Source organism: Thermobia domestica, chromosome 13 (genome assembly GCF_964235325.1).
Source record: "Thermobia domestica chromosome 13, izTheDome1.hap1.1, whole genome shotgun sequence".
Lineage (NCBI taxonomy): Eukaryota > Metazoa > Arthropoda > Insecta > Zygentoma > Lepismatidae > Thermobia > Thermobia domestica.
Genome location: NC_137466.1, coordinates 206703074 through 206716057, shown reverse-complemented (window position 1 = coordinate 206716057; position 12984 = coordinate 206703074). Strand labels below are relative to the sequence as shown.

The 12984-nt window shown below is 34.3% G+C and overlaps 1 protein-coding gene across 3 annotated transcripts in view; it reads left to right on the top strand.

Moving 5' to 3' along the window:
- The window catches only part of LOC145668977 (calcitonin gene-related peptide type 1 receptor-like), a 789948-nt gene extending 780902 nt beyond the window's left edge, over nucleotides 1-9046 (top strand). For all 3 annotated transcript variants that reach the window (XM_081737282.1, XM_081737283.1, XM_081737284.1), the window contains one exon: nucleotides 1870-9046. In XM_081737282.1, the coding sequence (XP_081593408.1) occupies nucleotides 1870-2016 (147 nt within the window). In that variant the 3' untranslated portion in view covers nucleotides 2017-9046. The remainder of the gene's footprint in view (nucleotides 1-1869) is intronic.
- Nucleotides 9047-12984: the final 3938 nt, after the last annotated feature.

Genomic DNA, 12984 nt, shown 5'->3' with positions numbered 1-12984 from the left:
TAACACAAGCTAAGGGAAGAAAGCTTAATACAGCATTTTATCGTTACAAGCTAAGTTAAGAAAGCTTAATACAGAATTTTATCGTTACAAGCTAAGGAAAGAAAGCTTAATACAGCATTTTATCGTTACAAGCTAAGGAAAGAAAGCTTAATACAGCATTTTATCGTTATAAGCTAAGGAAAAAAAGCTTAATACAGCATTTTTATCGTTACAAGCTAAGGAAAAAAAGCTTAATACAGTATTTTATCGTTACATGGTAAAGAAAGAAAGCTTAATAAAGCATTTTATCGTTGCAAACTAAAGGAGGAGATCTTAGTATAGCATTTTATCGTTACAAGTTAAGGGAAGAAAGCTTAATAGACCTTTTTGTTCTTACAAGCTAAGGGAAGAAAGCTTAACAGCTTCAGAAAGCTAAATCAAAAATTAGTACGCTGAATAAGCTTTCTTCCGTTAGTACGTAGAAATAAAATTTACATTTTTACTGATGTAACTTCTGTTAAGACCTACCAGTGGTGATCTTGAATGTTCTATCCTGCACTATCTTGTCACTTGTCTGGAAAAAGAATCAACATACTCTAAGGCATTCGACAGTGTTCAACATTCTCTTCTACTGGCAAAACTCCAGAAATATGGTATTAGAGGTGTAGTACATGAATGGTTTCGCTCGTACCTGACAAACAGAAAACAAGTAGTAAAAATACAAAAAATAATTAACAATAAGCAAGTCACATTTTCATCCAAAACTGCTACTATCTCTGCTGGTGTTCCTCAAGGCTCAATTCTTGGGCCAAGTCTTTTTTTTATTTTACATAAATGATCTTGTTCAATATATGTATCCCCAACATATTGTATTATATGCTGATGATGTAAATGTACTTTTAACAGCAGACAATAATACTGAGCTAGAAAGGACATCTCAGAATCAACTGCTGATAAATGCAAAGAAAACAAAAGCACTAAATTTTTATTACTCATGTACACCTCGAACAGTACCTCCCATTGAGATAAATTCAACTGATGTAGAGTATTCAAAATCCACTAAATTTTTAGGTGTAACAATAAGCAATACGCTTACATGGGATGCACATATTACTGAGCTAAACAGAAATTAAGCCGTATCTGTTTTGTCATTTATAGACTACGTGGTTCAGTGTCAAAAGAAACTTTGCTGTTATTGTACTATGGTAAGTTTCAATCCTTGTTAAATTACGGAATAATTTTCTGGGGAGCCTCCTATTTCAGTGTTACTACTTTTCGTCTACAGAAAAAGGCAATAAGATCTATTTTTAATCTGTCACCAAGGTCCTCATGCAAAAGGGTCTTTCAGTCAAATAAAATTTTAACTGTGCCTTGTCTGTACATATACAAAAGTATCATATATGTAAAGAGAAATGAAAGTAGTTTTCTTCATGTTGACGATGTACATTCATACAACATACGACAAAAGAATAACATATTCACAGCATACCAAAACTATGCGTGTACCAAAAAGAAGTGTTCTTCCTATGTCCCCTAAGTTGTTTAATAAGCTCCCTAGTTATTTAAAGGATATCAAAAACATACGGAATTTCAAAAATGAATTATTTAATTTTTTGTGTAACAAAATGTATTATGATATTAATGAATACTTGGGTGATAGTTTGTAAAATAATGTAATATCAATTATATTGAAATATCTTATTATTATTTGACAAGTCCTATGTACTGGTCTCTGACCAATAATGTACGACATGGATGAATAAAAGAATGAATATTCTTTTCAAATGGATGACCATTCTAATTGAACAAGACTATACCATGATAGAAGCTGAAATATAATTAACGATCAATGTTCGTATTGTACTGGTGTCGTGTTTTTCTTTCTTCCAGTTCAGTAGATCCTCCTTTGTCCACGAAACAGGCGGGGGTCCCACAGCATGTACTACAGTAGCAAGGGAGCAGATGGTGTCGCTTCAACCAACGGAGGACAACAACGCCCTCGAGACATCGAAGATTCTTACCAGTGATCAATTGTAAATACAAAAGAAACAGTATTCTATTTATGGGAAATCTCATACTTTATATAAATGTGGAAAAAAGTGCGCTTTATATTGTAGTACGAGAGAACTTGTCATCTATATAGTTCTTTCCTATATACAGGGTAATCCAACATAAACGCAAACTTCTTTCTTATGAGTACAGGAGATATCATATGCTTGTGTTCAAAGAACATTTACCACATTTTCCCCTTTGTTTTGTACCAAAATCGACATGTATTTCTCGTGAAATTCTCACAGCAACAGAATTCGAATTAGCTGTGCGATGGTGAAATTCACCCTCTCTCATGAACATATATCCCTGATTTGTATGTAATACAAATAACTTCTTTGATGTGGAAACATGTAATTGCTAAAGGGTTTCAATACGCTGCCCACTATTTTGTTATTAATTTATTTATTTCATATCTGAATAACAAGAAACAATATGAGTTGTTAAGCGCAAACCATTTAATATTTACAAAACTCTTATTAAAGGAATCAATATTTTTTTTCTGGACCTTCCACAGAGAGCACAAATTTCAGTGTCCTACAACTATGACGTCACAAGCTGCGCACCCATATTTCTGGCCTATAATAATAGCTTTAAGAATAATTATTAGTTTGTTTAATACATTCTGTAAATATATATGATTTTAGCTATTTTTTTTCTTTTATTTATTTAATCTTAAAGTTATTCTGTCAAAAAAGAGTAGACAAAGGATAACTCTATATCATGAAAAGGGCTATGTGTGTGGAAGTAAAAGTTTCTACATTTTCTTGACTTCGGCGCTCATGACAGGCCATGAAGGCCCAAGGGCTATGTATGTGGAAGTAAAAGGTTCTACATTTCCTTGACTTCGGCGCTCATGACAGGCCATGAAGGCCCAAGGGCTATGTATGTGGAAGTAAAAGGTTCTACATTTCCTTGACTTCGGCGCTCATGACAGGCCATAAAGGCCCAAGGGCTATGTATGTGGAAGTAAAAGGTTCTACATTTCCTTGACTTCGGCAGTCATGACAGGCCATGAAGGTCCCAGGACTATGTATGTGGAAGTAAAAGACTCTATACTTCCTTGACTTCGGCACTCATGACGTCATGTAGTCAGCAGAACGCTCTGGCCTTTATTTCCCAAGGTTGTCCCAGGTATCCATTTTGCAGGGATGTCCAAACTCGCTCGCGCTCATCGGCCTCAAGCTCAATAATCGAGCACAAGCAAGTATGAGGGAGTTTTCAAGTCTCCGGCTTAATACTAAAATATCGCGCCATCTATGGAAGAAATAATGTATCAGTTTGAACCGCCTAACTGCACAGTTTGTTGGAGGCAGTCGTTTGAATCAGACGTTGTGTTTTGAACTCGCATGCTGCATGACAATGCTTCAGCCCACACGGCTGTTGTTACGCAGCGGAAGACTATGACTTCGAGGAGATTCAGCACCCATCCTACAGCCCAGATCTAGCAGTACAGCCTTGTAAGATTGTGTGAATTGGAGTATTGTCATGCAAAATGCAAACTCAACGCACAACGACTATTTCAAATGACCGCCGCCAACGAACTGATGCAGCTAGACAGTTCAAACTGGTACATTATTTCTTCCATTGATGTCACTATATGCCATGAACGGCTTCTTACCAGTGGCCAACATTTCAGGGTTAGGGCGGGAACTTTTGGAAATACCTCCGTAATAGTCCGATCTCGAGCGAGTGTGAGGCTGAGCTAGAGTCAGCCCTCTTCAGATTAGTCAGGATAAGGAGGCCGAGCCCAAAAGAGTTTCTTGAGAAAAAAGGATCATCTTTGTTTTAAAGAGACTGGCTACACTGCAGAGCCACGTTGGACGACCGCAGAAAGAAAAATTTCTACCTCACTGATGATTGACCACAGGAAAGAGCACTATTTGTGGGATGTGTGTACAACACAACAACAAAAAAAAAAAAAAATTCTCTGCCTTACTATTATATCATTCTACACTTGCTTAAAGTGAAGTTGGACAACTTGAAAGAAAGAAAAAACGCGGTGGGCACTTGTGGATTTAGGGAACTCCATAATGACAGGGCGACAAATATAAGAACAGATACTTTCCAAGTGTTTAGAATAGGGTTTGTCCATTACATTTCTCCACGGACTCTCTCCTTTAAGTTTAAAGAAAGAAAAGTTATCATGAAGAAGGATAATATGCTTCGTATCTACAGGTATCATTACAGCTGCAAATTTGTTCAAACCTGAAGGATAAACTTAACGCATCTTTATAGCATCTACTCTAACACATGTCCAAAATTACCTAACTAATAATACAATGCACCTTATGGAATTGATATTTTCAAATTACATTTTATTTTAATTGTAGGATAATCCTGAAATCATGCAGTGAAAACTCGCTTCTGGATAATATTTTTGTGAAATTTTAAATTAAATTACATATTCCTTTCTTCATCTACAATAACTATGATCAAAATCAAATCAAATAAAATTTAAATGTGAATGTGAACAAACAAGATGTAGAATGAATATTCTTCAGAAATAAAGTTCACTTCTGCCTCTTACTTCCCCCGTCCAATAGATCAGTTTGAACACTGCTCAAAATACGTAGTCAGTGGAATTAGAAAATAAAAAAGGAAAAACCCGGGCATTCAAGAAAGAAAAAAAAAGCTGAAACCTTCTCTAAAATGATTATGATACTCTATTCAGCAACCCAGAGAAAGTTCCCCCAAAAAATCCATATGGCTGCCATATTGGGTAGCCTATTTCCAACACCAAAAGTTTCCGTGGAAACTTTAGCATGTTACAAGTTGTAAACATAGCAGAAATATAAACTATACCTCGTTGAAAAGCTATTTAATTACTTGTTCTTATTGTTTAAAAATTGAGGAAATTTACGCTTTCCTGAAAGGGGAAAAAGCGGGAAATTTCTTAAAATTTCTCAGAACAGAAGTGAAAAATTGATTTTTTGGATCTTTATTACAACATTGTAAGAATTAACATAGAGTAAAACATGTGCAAATCGTTGGCTACACCATTCTCAGTAAAACATAAAAATACGTACTATTAATATCTTCTAAAGCTGAGATTTTAAAATTAGATTAATGTAATTATTAAATTCTCTCTTGACCTATATTGTAAAGTTTTTCACCTCTGGATCCACAAGTTTTATGTGAAGTTATCAGTGGGTAGGCATTTGCAGTTATGAATGCTTCAATATTCTCTATAAACTGAATTTTGGCTTTTTTGGATAAAGGAAGAACGAGAAATATCATATAATTTGAGGGAAATTTTAATATTGTATATATCAATCCGATTCCCAGGTTGGGATTTTTTCCAGTGGTTGTAATATTGATTAAATTTTTAAACAGTGCATATTTATCCACTTAGTCACCATCACCCTGGGTTCACCTTGCCCAAGTTTCTTGGATTAAAGTCACGACTCATTTGGCCAACAACAATACGGTAACTCTTGTTGACAAACATTTTAATTCAACGAGATAGCTGATGAAAATGTTAACAGAAAGAAGTTTGGGTTTAAAAAGAATGAAAACAATTGATTTACTACATAAATATTAAAAATCTATTTTGATAAAAAGTTAACCAACTACAGGTTATAGTCACTTTATCTGTAATACTAGATGTAGAAAAACTGTGTTTTGTATGTTTTACTGTGTTTGATGTAATTCTGTGTTAAAAAAAATGACAAAGCTGAAATTTAGTTGTACATTATACTTTCGTGATTTAACGTTTTACTTTATTTTTGAATTAGCATTTCATGTTTTTCCTGTAATTCCTAGACAAAGGTGTCAAAATTTCAAAAATTAAGATTTATAACACTTACAAACATTTTACAAGCTTCCGCTAGTTGTACATTTTTTTCTCTTTCTTAATGTAATGGCCTACCTCTCTTCCTGGCTGAATTATATTTATACCATATTTACTCGTGAATTTGGTAATGCAAGTTCCCGAAATCCGATATACGGTTCGGCACAAAGACTTCCTGTATTTGAAGAGGACGCTGTGTGAGTTGTGGTGCTGATACGGAGGCAAAGAGGTATCGATCGATAGTCGCAATGGCGTAGCCCGGTGAGCATTGTGAGTTTGTTGTAGGTGAGGAATATATTCGTACTGGTGATTCTGTAATTACTACTCAGCGGGTATTTCGCATTCGGAATTAGCCGATATGATTCTCTTCCGGATAGAAAAACTATTCAAGTTTCGGTACCAAACTTCGGAGCAATAGTCTCTGCACTGAGGAAACAATCGCCTGGCTGACGTCGGACCGTAACAACGCCGGAAAATGTGGCGCGTGTGAGAGTGTCCATCTAGCAATCTCCAAAACGGTCAGCACTTAAACATGCATCTGCCCTCGGACTGTCTAATACAAATGTAAGACAATTTGTTACTTTGGGGACTCTTAAAGGTGCAAGAGTACAGACATCACCCCACAACCCTCAAGGAGTCAATCACCCAGGTAGTGGCTGCCATCCCACCAAAAAAGACACAAAGAACTTTGTACAACTTCCGGGAAAAGCTTCGTCAATGTGTCAACAATGGAGGACACAATTTACCGGCCATAATTTTTAAAACCAAGTAATGTAAAATGGCGTAGTATTTGCTGCTCACAAATAAAAGTATTTTTTCTGTATCTTGCTTTGCTTGTAACTGCCTTTTGAAATAGGGAAGATCTTTCGCCTGATCCTGTATAACACAAAATATAATTATGCATTAAGGTTCCATTAAATCACTACTTCACCGTATTCAATTGTAACATAAATTTCAATGTTGTTAATGTTGATTATCTTGCGATATGAACAGCATAGTTGAATAATATGCCTACCTTCTGATCACGAATTTGATTAATGATGAGATGAATTTCAAGGTGGATATAGGACGAAAAATTTATCATTTGTATTAAATATCGGGCGTCACGAAAAGTTTTGTCTTTTTTAGTAGTAGTAGTATTAGTAGTAACTGGGATCGAGCCAGTGACAGATACAGAAGGGGAAATTGAGAAGGGAAGGAAAATAAGTTGACATTATTATTACTGACAACCTAATCGTTCTTCAATGATTATCACAATATTATTTCGGACTTCGTAATTTAACTAGGGTCTTCAGCTGCGTGTATACAGTAGGATTCTATTATAAAAAACACAGAAAAATAAAAATGAAATTGTGAATTTTCTTTCAAATCTCCCTCTATTTAATATAATAGTGTGTTCACATGTAGTATACAAGTAGCCATTGATAATGTTATTTGTCATTCGAGCCTACTTTTCTTGAAGATGTAAAACGCATATCTTGGTGAAAATTCGAAAGAGCAAAAAAATTTTTACGTTCAATTTAAGACTATTCAGACACGTACAAAGTTACAAATGGATTACTTTCGAGAGGGAGAGAGAGAGAGAGAGAGAGAGAGAGAGCGGGGGAGGGAAATGGTATTAAATTTTAACAAAAAAACATTTACGTGGGATAATTGACCTTTAAATTCACTTGTGGGTGGCGCCATTTCACGAGTAATTATAGTATTTCAAACTAATCAAGTTGCAGTCTTAACATTCAAGTTAAAAACAGGAAGACAATGAAGTATCAAACATAAAACATAGTATACATTGTATTTTATAAGAAAACTAGAAAAATTGTATTTATAAACATGGAACCCTATGTACAATCTTTTTATTAGTATTATTTTGTTTTACAAGATGTAGCAAACTTTTTTTTTTTAAATTTTGAAAGTCTCAGAGAATATAAACATTTTTATTGAAAAAGTACCGTAAGAACCGTATCTAATGTTTTTTTGATTGTTAACAGCTTGTTAGAAAAATGATTTTATCTATAATTGAAACATGTGAAAATTAGAGATAACAATCAGCTACAAGGAAAATTGTTAAATATTCCAACGACACTAAATTATTAACAAAACATGTGTATATACATACAGGGTGGCCACAAAGTTCCGTTACACTTGAAAATAAGTAACATAAACTACTAAACGTAAACTACACTGAAAGAACTGAACAACATGAACAACAATGCTTTTGAGAAGTTTTATTGAGATAGGAAACATTAAGTGACCAAACGATCAGTATGTTGATCGTCATTCCCATAACACGTCGCTAGATTCTGTGCAACATTTTGCGGAGTATTGAAGGTGCAACTTGAGTAAAAGCTTGTTTCACAGCTTCTGTCAGTTCGACAGTGGTATCGTAATGGTTTTGTGCATCGATGCCTTTTATGAACCCCCATAGCGCATTATCACAGGTAGTGAAGTCTGGGCTTCGTGGTGGCCAGGCAAGTGGTGCGGGCAGATCCGGACTACCACGACCTATTCAACGGCCAGGAAAGACTGCCGTAAGATATCCAGTAAGATAAAGGGGTAAAGGGAAATTTTACATTAGCATTTATCAAGAATTGTGGACACCCTGTACACATCTATGCATTTTTTTTCCTTACAGAAAATACTCAAAACCAAATCTAGACAAATTACGTAATCTAACAAATAAGGTCAACTGAAATAACAAAAAGAAAGTGTTATAACAGAGTGTTGTAACTATAATTACTTAACAAAAAATTACATCGAAAAAGTTTGTAATAATAATTTCTTAATCTCTGCTCGACGTACAAATCTCTTTTTCTCTTTGCATATCGTATATTGCTTCCCGAATATTCAAAGAATACTTTCAAGCAAGCAACAATACTCAATCTATTATTACAATGAAAACATAAAGATGAAAAACAAACTACTACATATCAGGAAACCTTTTAATATTTTCGACATGTAATTCTCAAGGTTTATTATTGTTGTCATGAGAATTATACATATACTCTAAATTATGTAGGAAATTATAATTAAAAAAAAAATTGAAGTTATAATTTACCGTTTCAAAGAACCTTCATCCACTGAATTAAAATTAACTCTTCTCGCACGGCAGCCCCGAAATCCTAAATATTGAGTTACGCTCGCATGTCGAGTAAGACCCGCACAAAGTTTTCCACACACATACCGTATTTTACGGACTATAAGACGACCTTAATTTTTAAGCATTTTTTTAAAAAATGAACATTTTTACCATTTTTATTATTAGATTGCACGTTTGGTAGGGAACGATGTTTCGTCGTAGTGGGTTGGAACTGCCATCGGTTTTCGAGCGTGACGTCTTAGGTTGTCGACTAAAGGCGGATTTTCATGTGTCCTTTACCTCCGTGAGTTGCGAGCGATTGTGCTAAACAGCCAATGAAATCACGCATCGGAGATGGCGCGCTACACTCGCGTCAGAGTAGAAATTTGTTCAATTCTGACGGAAGTAGCGCGCGTACACTATTGTATTCACTGACTAACATGGCGGAGGTAAGAACAACGTTTGAAGAACTGCTCGTAGTACAAGTAAGAGAAAACGAAATTTTGTACAACCTTAAGCATCTGAAATACAAGGATTCAGTATTAAGGACAAAAACATGCCATCAAATTGCTGAAAATATTGGTATCGATGGTTAGTACTTTTATATTTGTGTAATTAATTAGTTATATTGCCGGGAACAATAGATAGTTCATACAATAACTGGTATGTACAAATTATCAATCCCTATATAAAATAAAAGCAATGTAATTTGAAACATGCTTTAGTATGATTTATAAATATTTTTATGTTTTATAAAATTTATTCGGATCGGATTTTAATTCAAAGAAAAGATTCCTGTATATTCCGTATTCTCGTCGAAGCTGGAAAATGGGGTGAACCCACCACATTTTCCTAACATACTTCTGACGGCGGCGTTTTGAAATATAATATATTCCAGCTAAAACGATAGCTCTCCTTCGGGAATCCATTATCACAAACTAAAGTCGCAAACTTTCTATTTTACGCATGCGCATTAGCTAGCGAGTAGTAATTTGGCGCAATACACGCACGGATGTATGAAAACAAAAATAATTTACGATGAATACGCTACATGTGATGCTTCCGTTCTAACGCAGGCATGAAAATCCGTCTTAACAGATCGACTGGTTAGTTCGGTCGTCTTATGTTAGAGGCGCTACGGTTCGCCTTGTTTTCGCAGAGTTTACGGTCTCTGTATATTCTAGTCTGTGGTTCTGGGTTTGTGATGGCGAGGCGGGAGGGAGACAGTGTTAGCAAGCTTGTGAATTCCCGCAACTTATGTTCGTCGCATCGGTGCACTACTCCTGCCAGTTGAATCCAATGTTGCCAGATAGAGATACCGTTAAGTCTCCCATGGCATCGAATATATGGCCATTTTTAAGACTGGCGGGAATTTTAAATCACGCACTGGACATTTTTATATTAATTTCGAATTTTGGAGGCAATTTTTCGAAGAAAAAAGTTGCATCTTATAGACCGTAAAATACCGCGTGTGTTGGGCCTACCACCGCGATATTTCTTATATTATAAGGTTCTACAATCTATCGCGATCTCGATGAACTAACTACTAGTGGTTTTAAAAATAAGAGTGTATTAGGAAGAAATAATGCAAATCAAAAGGGTTAAATGTTTGTTTCTTAACACACACATTAACAACACTGTTAGCTTTCAAAGAGAAAATATAATTTCACATCGTGGAAAATAAAATACAGTACAGAGAGATGAAATATGATTTACTTTCAATAGTGATTAGGACATTATTAAGCAATGTAACAGGACAGTTAAGAATGCGAAACAATTTACGAATATGTTTTTCTAGAGCAAGAAAAAATGGTTAGCTGTTATTTATGTATCAAATGGAGAACCATGAAGGAAGGCTTTCATATATTTCAACATTTGGTATGAAAATTTGAAAAATTGTGAATTAGTGTTACTTTTACACTATTCAATACAAGTTTATTTTATTTTTTAAGTTATTCTTTGATGTTAGGGCTATAATAATTACCGAAATCTACTAATTATCAATATTAGATATTTAATGTATTTTAAAGTAAGTTCTACACAAAAAAACATGAAGCCCAGCTTGGAAAGTATTAATACAACTCTCTAGTAGCGTTTTATCCATTTGTCTTAATAACAAACAATTTAAGTTTTATTACATTTTGTAATAAATTTGGATTTCTGAAAACTCATATGGATCATTAGTTTCTTATTCGTAACTTCGTTTCCACAACAATTTTAAAATAAGGTCTTGAGAGCAGTACCAGCAGCAACTTAGAAAGCAAAGTAATACGAAATACAGTTGTAAAAGGTTCTGGGATGTTCACATATAACGAACATTACCCATTCTGTTTCATAACATTTTTTAACTTCTAAGACACTATATTCTCAAAAATTTTAAGTTAGCATTCGATTTTATAGTAATTTTTTAGAAAAAAAACATATGGTGCCAATTTAATTTTAAATAACCTGATTTCACTTTATATTTTCGCTCCTCAATAAATGTATAAAGGATTCTAAAGTAAGATATTTTTGTTTTTAACGGCTTAATTTTCAGAGCGGAACGAAATAAATAAAATATTTAAGAGGCCTCATCACGGCGAAATAGAAATACCGCTAATTTTACAGTAATTATGTAATATCTTCAAATAGATTTAAAAAAAATCAAAAAGTGGAACAAGAGCTCGCTAGACAATATTATTTTATATGAGATACCGTTATCACGACTCACTTACCTGCTTTCGATTTCCAGCGATTTAGAAAATCGGCATTTATTTTAGCGTTTCTAAATGACTGCTAACAGAAAGCTACTAGGTGATTCGCGATAACGTTACCTCATGCAAATTATTTTCTAGCGCGCCCTTGTCCCACTTTTCGATTATATTTTTATTTAAAGGTATCACATAATTACTGTAAAATTAGCGGTATCTTAATTTCGTAGTGATTAGTTCTCTTAAATTACTATTAACTAATCAGAAGACGTAGATGCTAACTACCGACTTCAGAAGTACGTGTTATAGTTCAAACGTTAATGTTGTAAGATTATATTCTTTGTAATTTATATCTATTTGTTGTTTGTTTCTTTTGACGAGTGAGTTTATACGTATGTGTATCACCTTGGAATGACCAAGTTCGATGTTTAGATATATATATATTTCATTATTGTTAACGTATCTTTTAAAAAGTATGATAATTTAAATGTTTCTAATTTATGTGAATTAATTAAGACGAGATGAAGTTGTGTAAAGTTTGCATGGTCGATGTATGTGTAAGTTATATTACATAGTCAGTTGTGTGAATATATATCTTATATTATTATTATTTCTTTCTTCCAAATGTTAAAAAAAAATCTATTTTTTAACTATAGCGAATACCGGGTATCGGAATGGTACTATATTGAATGTACAATCAATATTTTTATACTTCAATGTTTGTAACTAGTTGTCGTGTACAGAATAATACATGTGTTAATGTAAAATATTTATTATTGTAAAGGAAGTGATATTATTAAAGTAATATTTTGTTCATATTGCTTGTATGTTTAATTTCCTTAACCTAAGATTTGGAGGTGTTGCACATAACATTGCACAACTCTGTTCAGAAAGTACATCAATACACGTGTGCAGTGATGATTTCAAAGGGTGGTCCAAGAGTAGCTTTAGCCCCTTTCCCATTGGAATACGAAATTCTTCCTGGGGCTATATCACCGATTGTGCTTATTCAATGTATATTAATAACAGTGCTGGATTAACCCATCTGGAGGCTCGGGGCTAGAAAAATATAAATATATATATATCGGGTGTTGCAAAATAAGTGTTACAACTCTTGGGAGGTGACTCCTGCCACTGAGACAAGAAAAAAGTTCTCTTGAAATTTCGGCTATCGGACATAGTTTCGGATCTACACGGTGCCGAAAGCGTGGGAAAATGACTTTCGGACGCCAATAGTTCGGAAACTATCCAACGTAAAGAGAGCGGGTAAAAAAAATCACTGATGAAGTCATACCTGCTGTATTGAATTTTGCATGTTTCACAATCCTACCATGCACGCGCAAGGGATTCCCCAAAGGAACTTAGGGAGTCCCGGATAATCTGACAAATGAAAATTA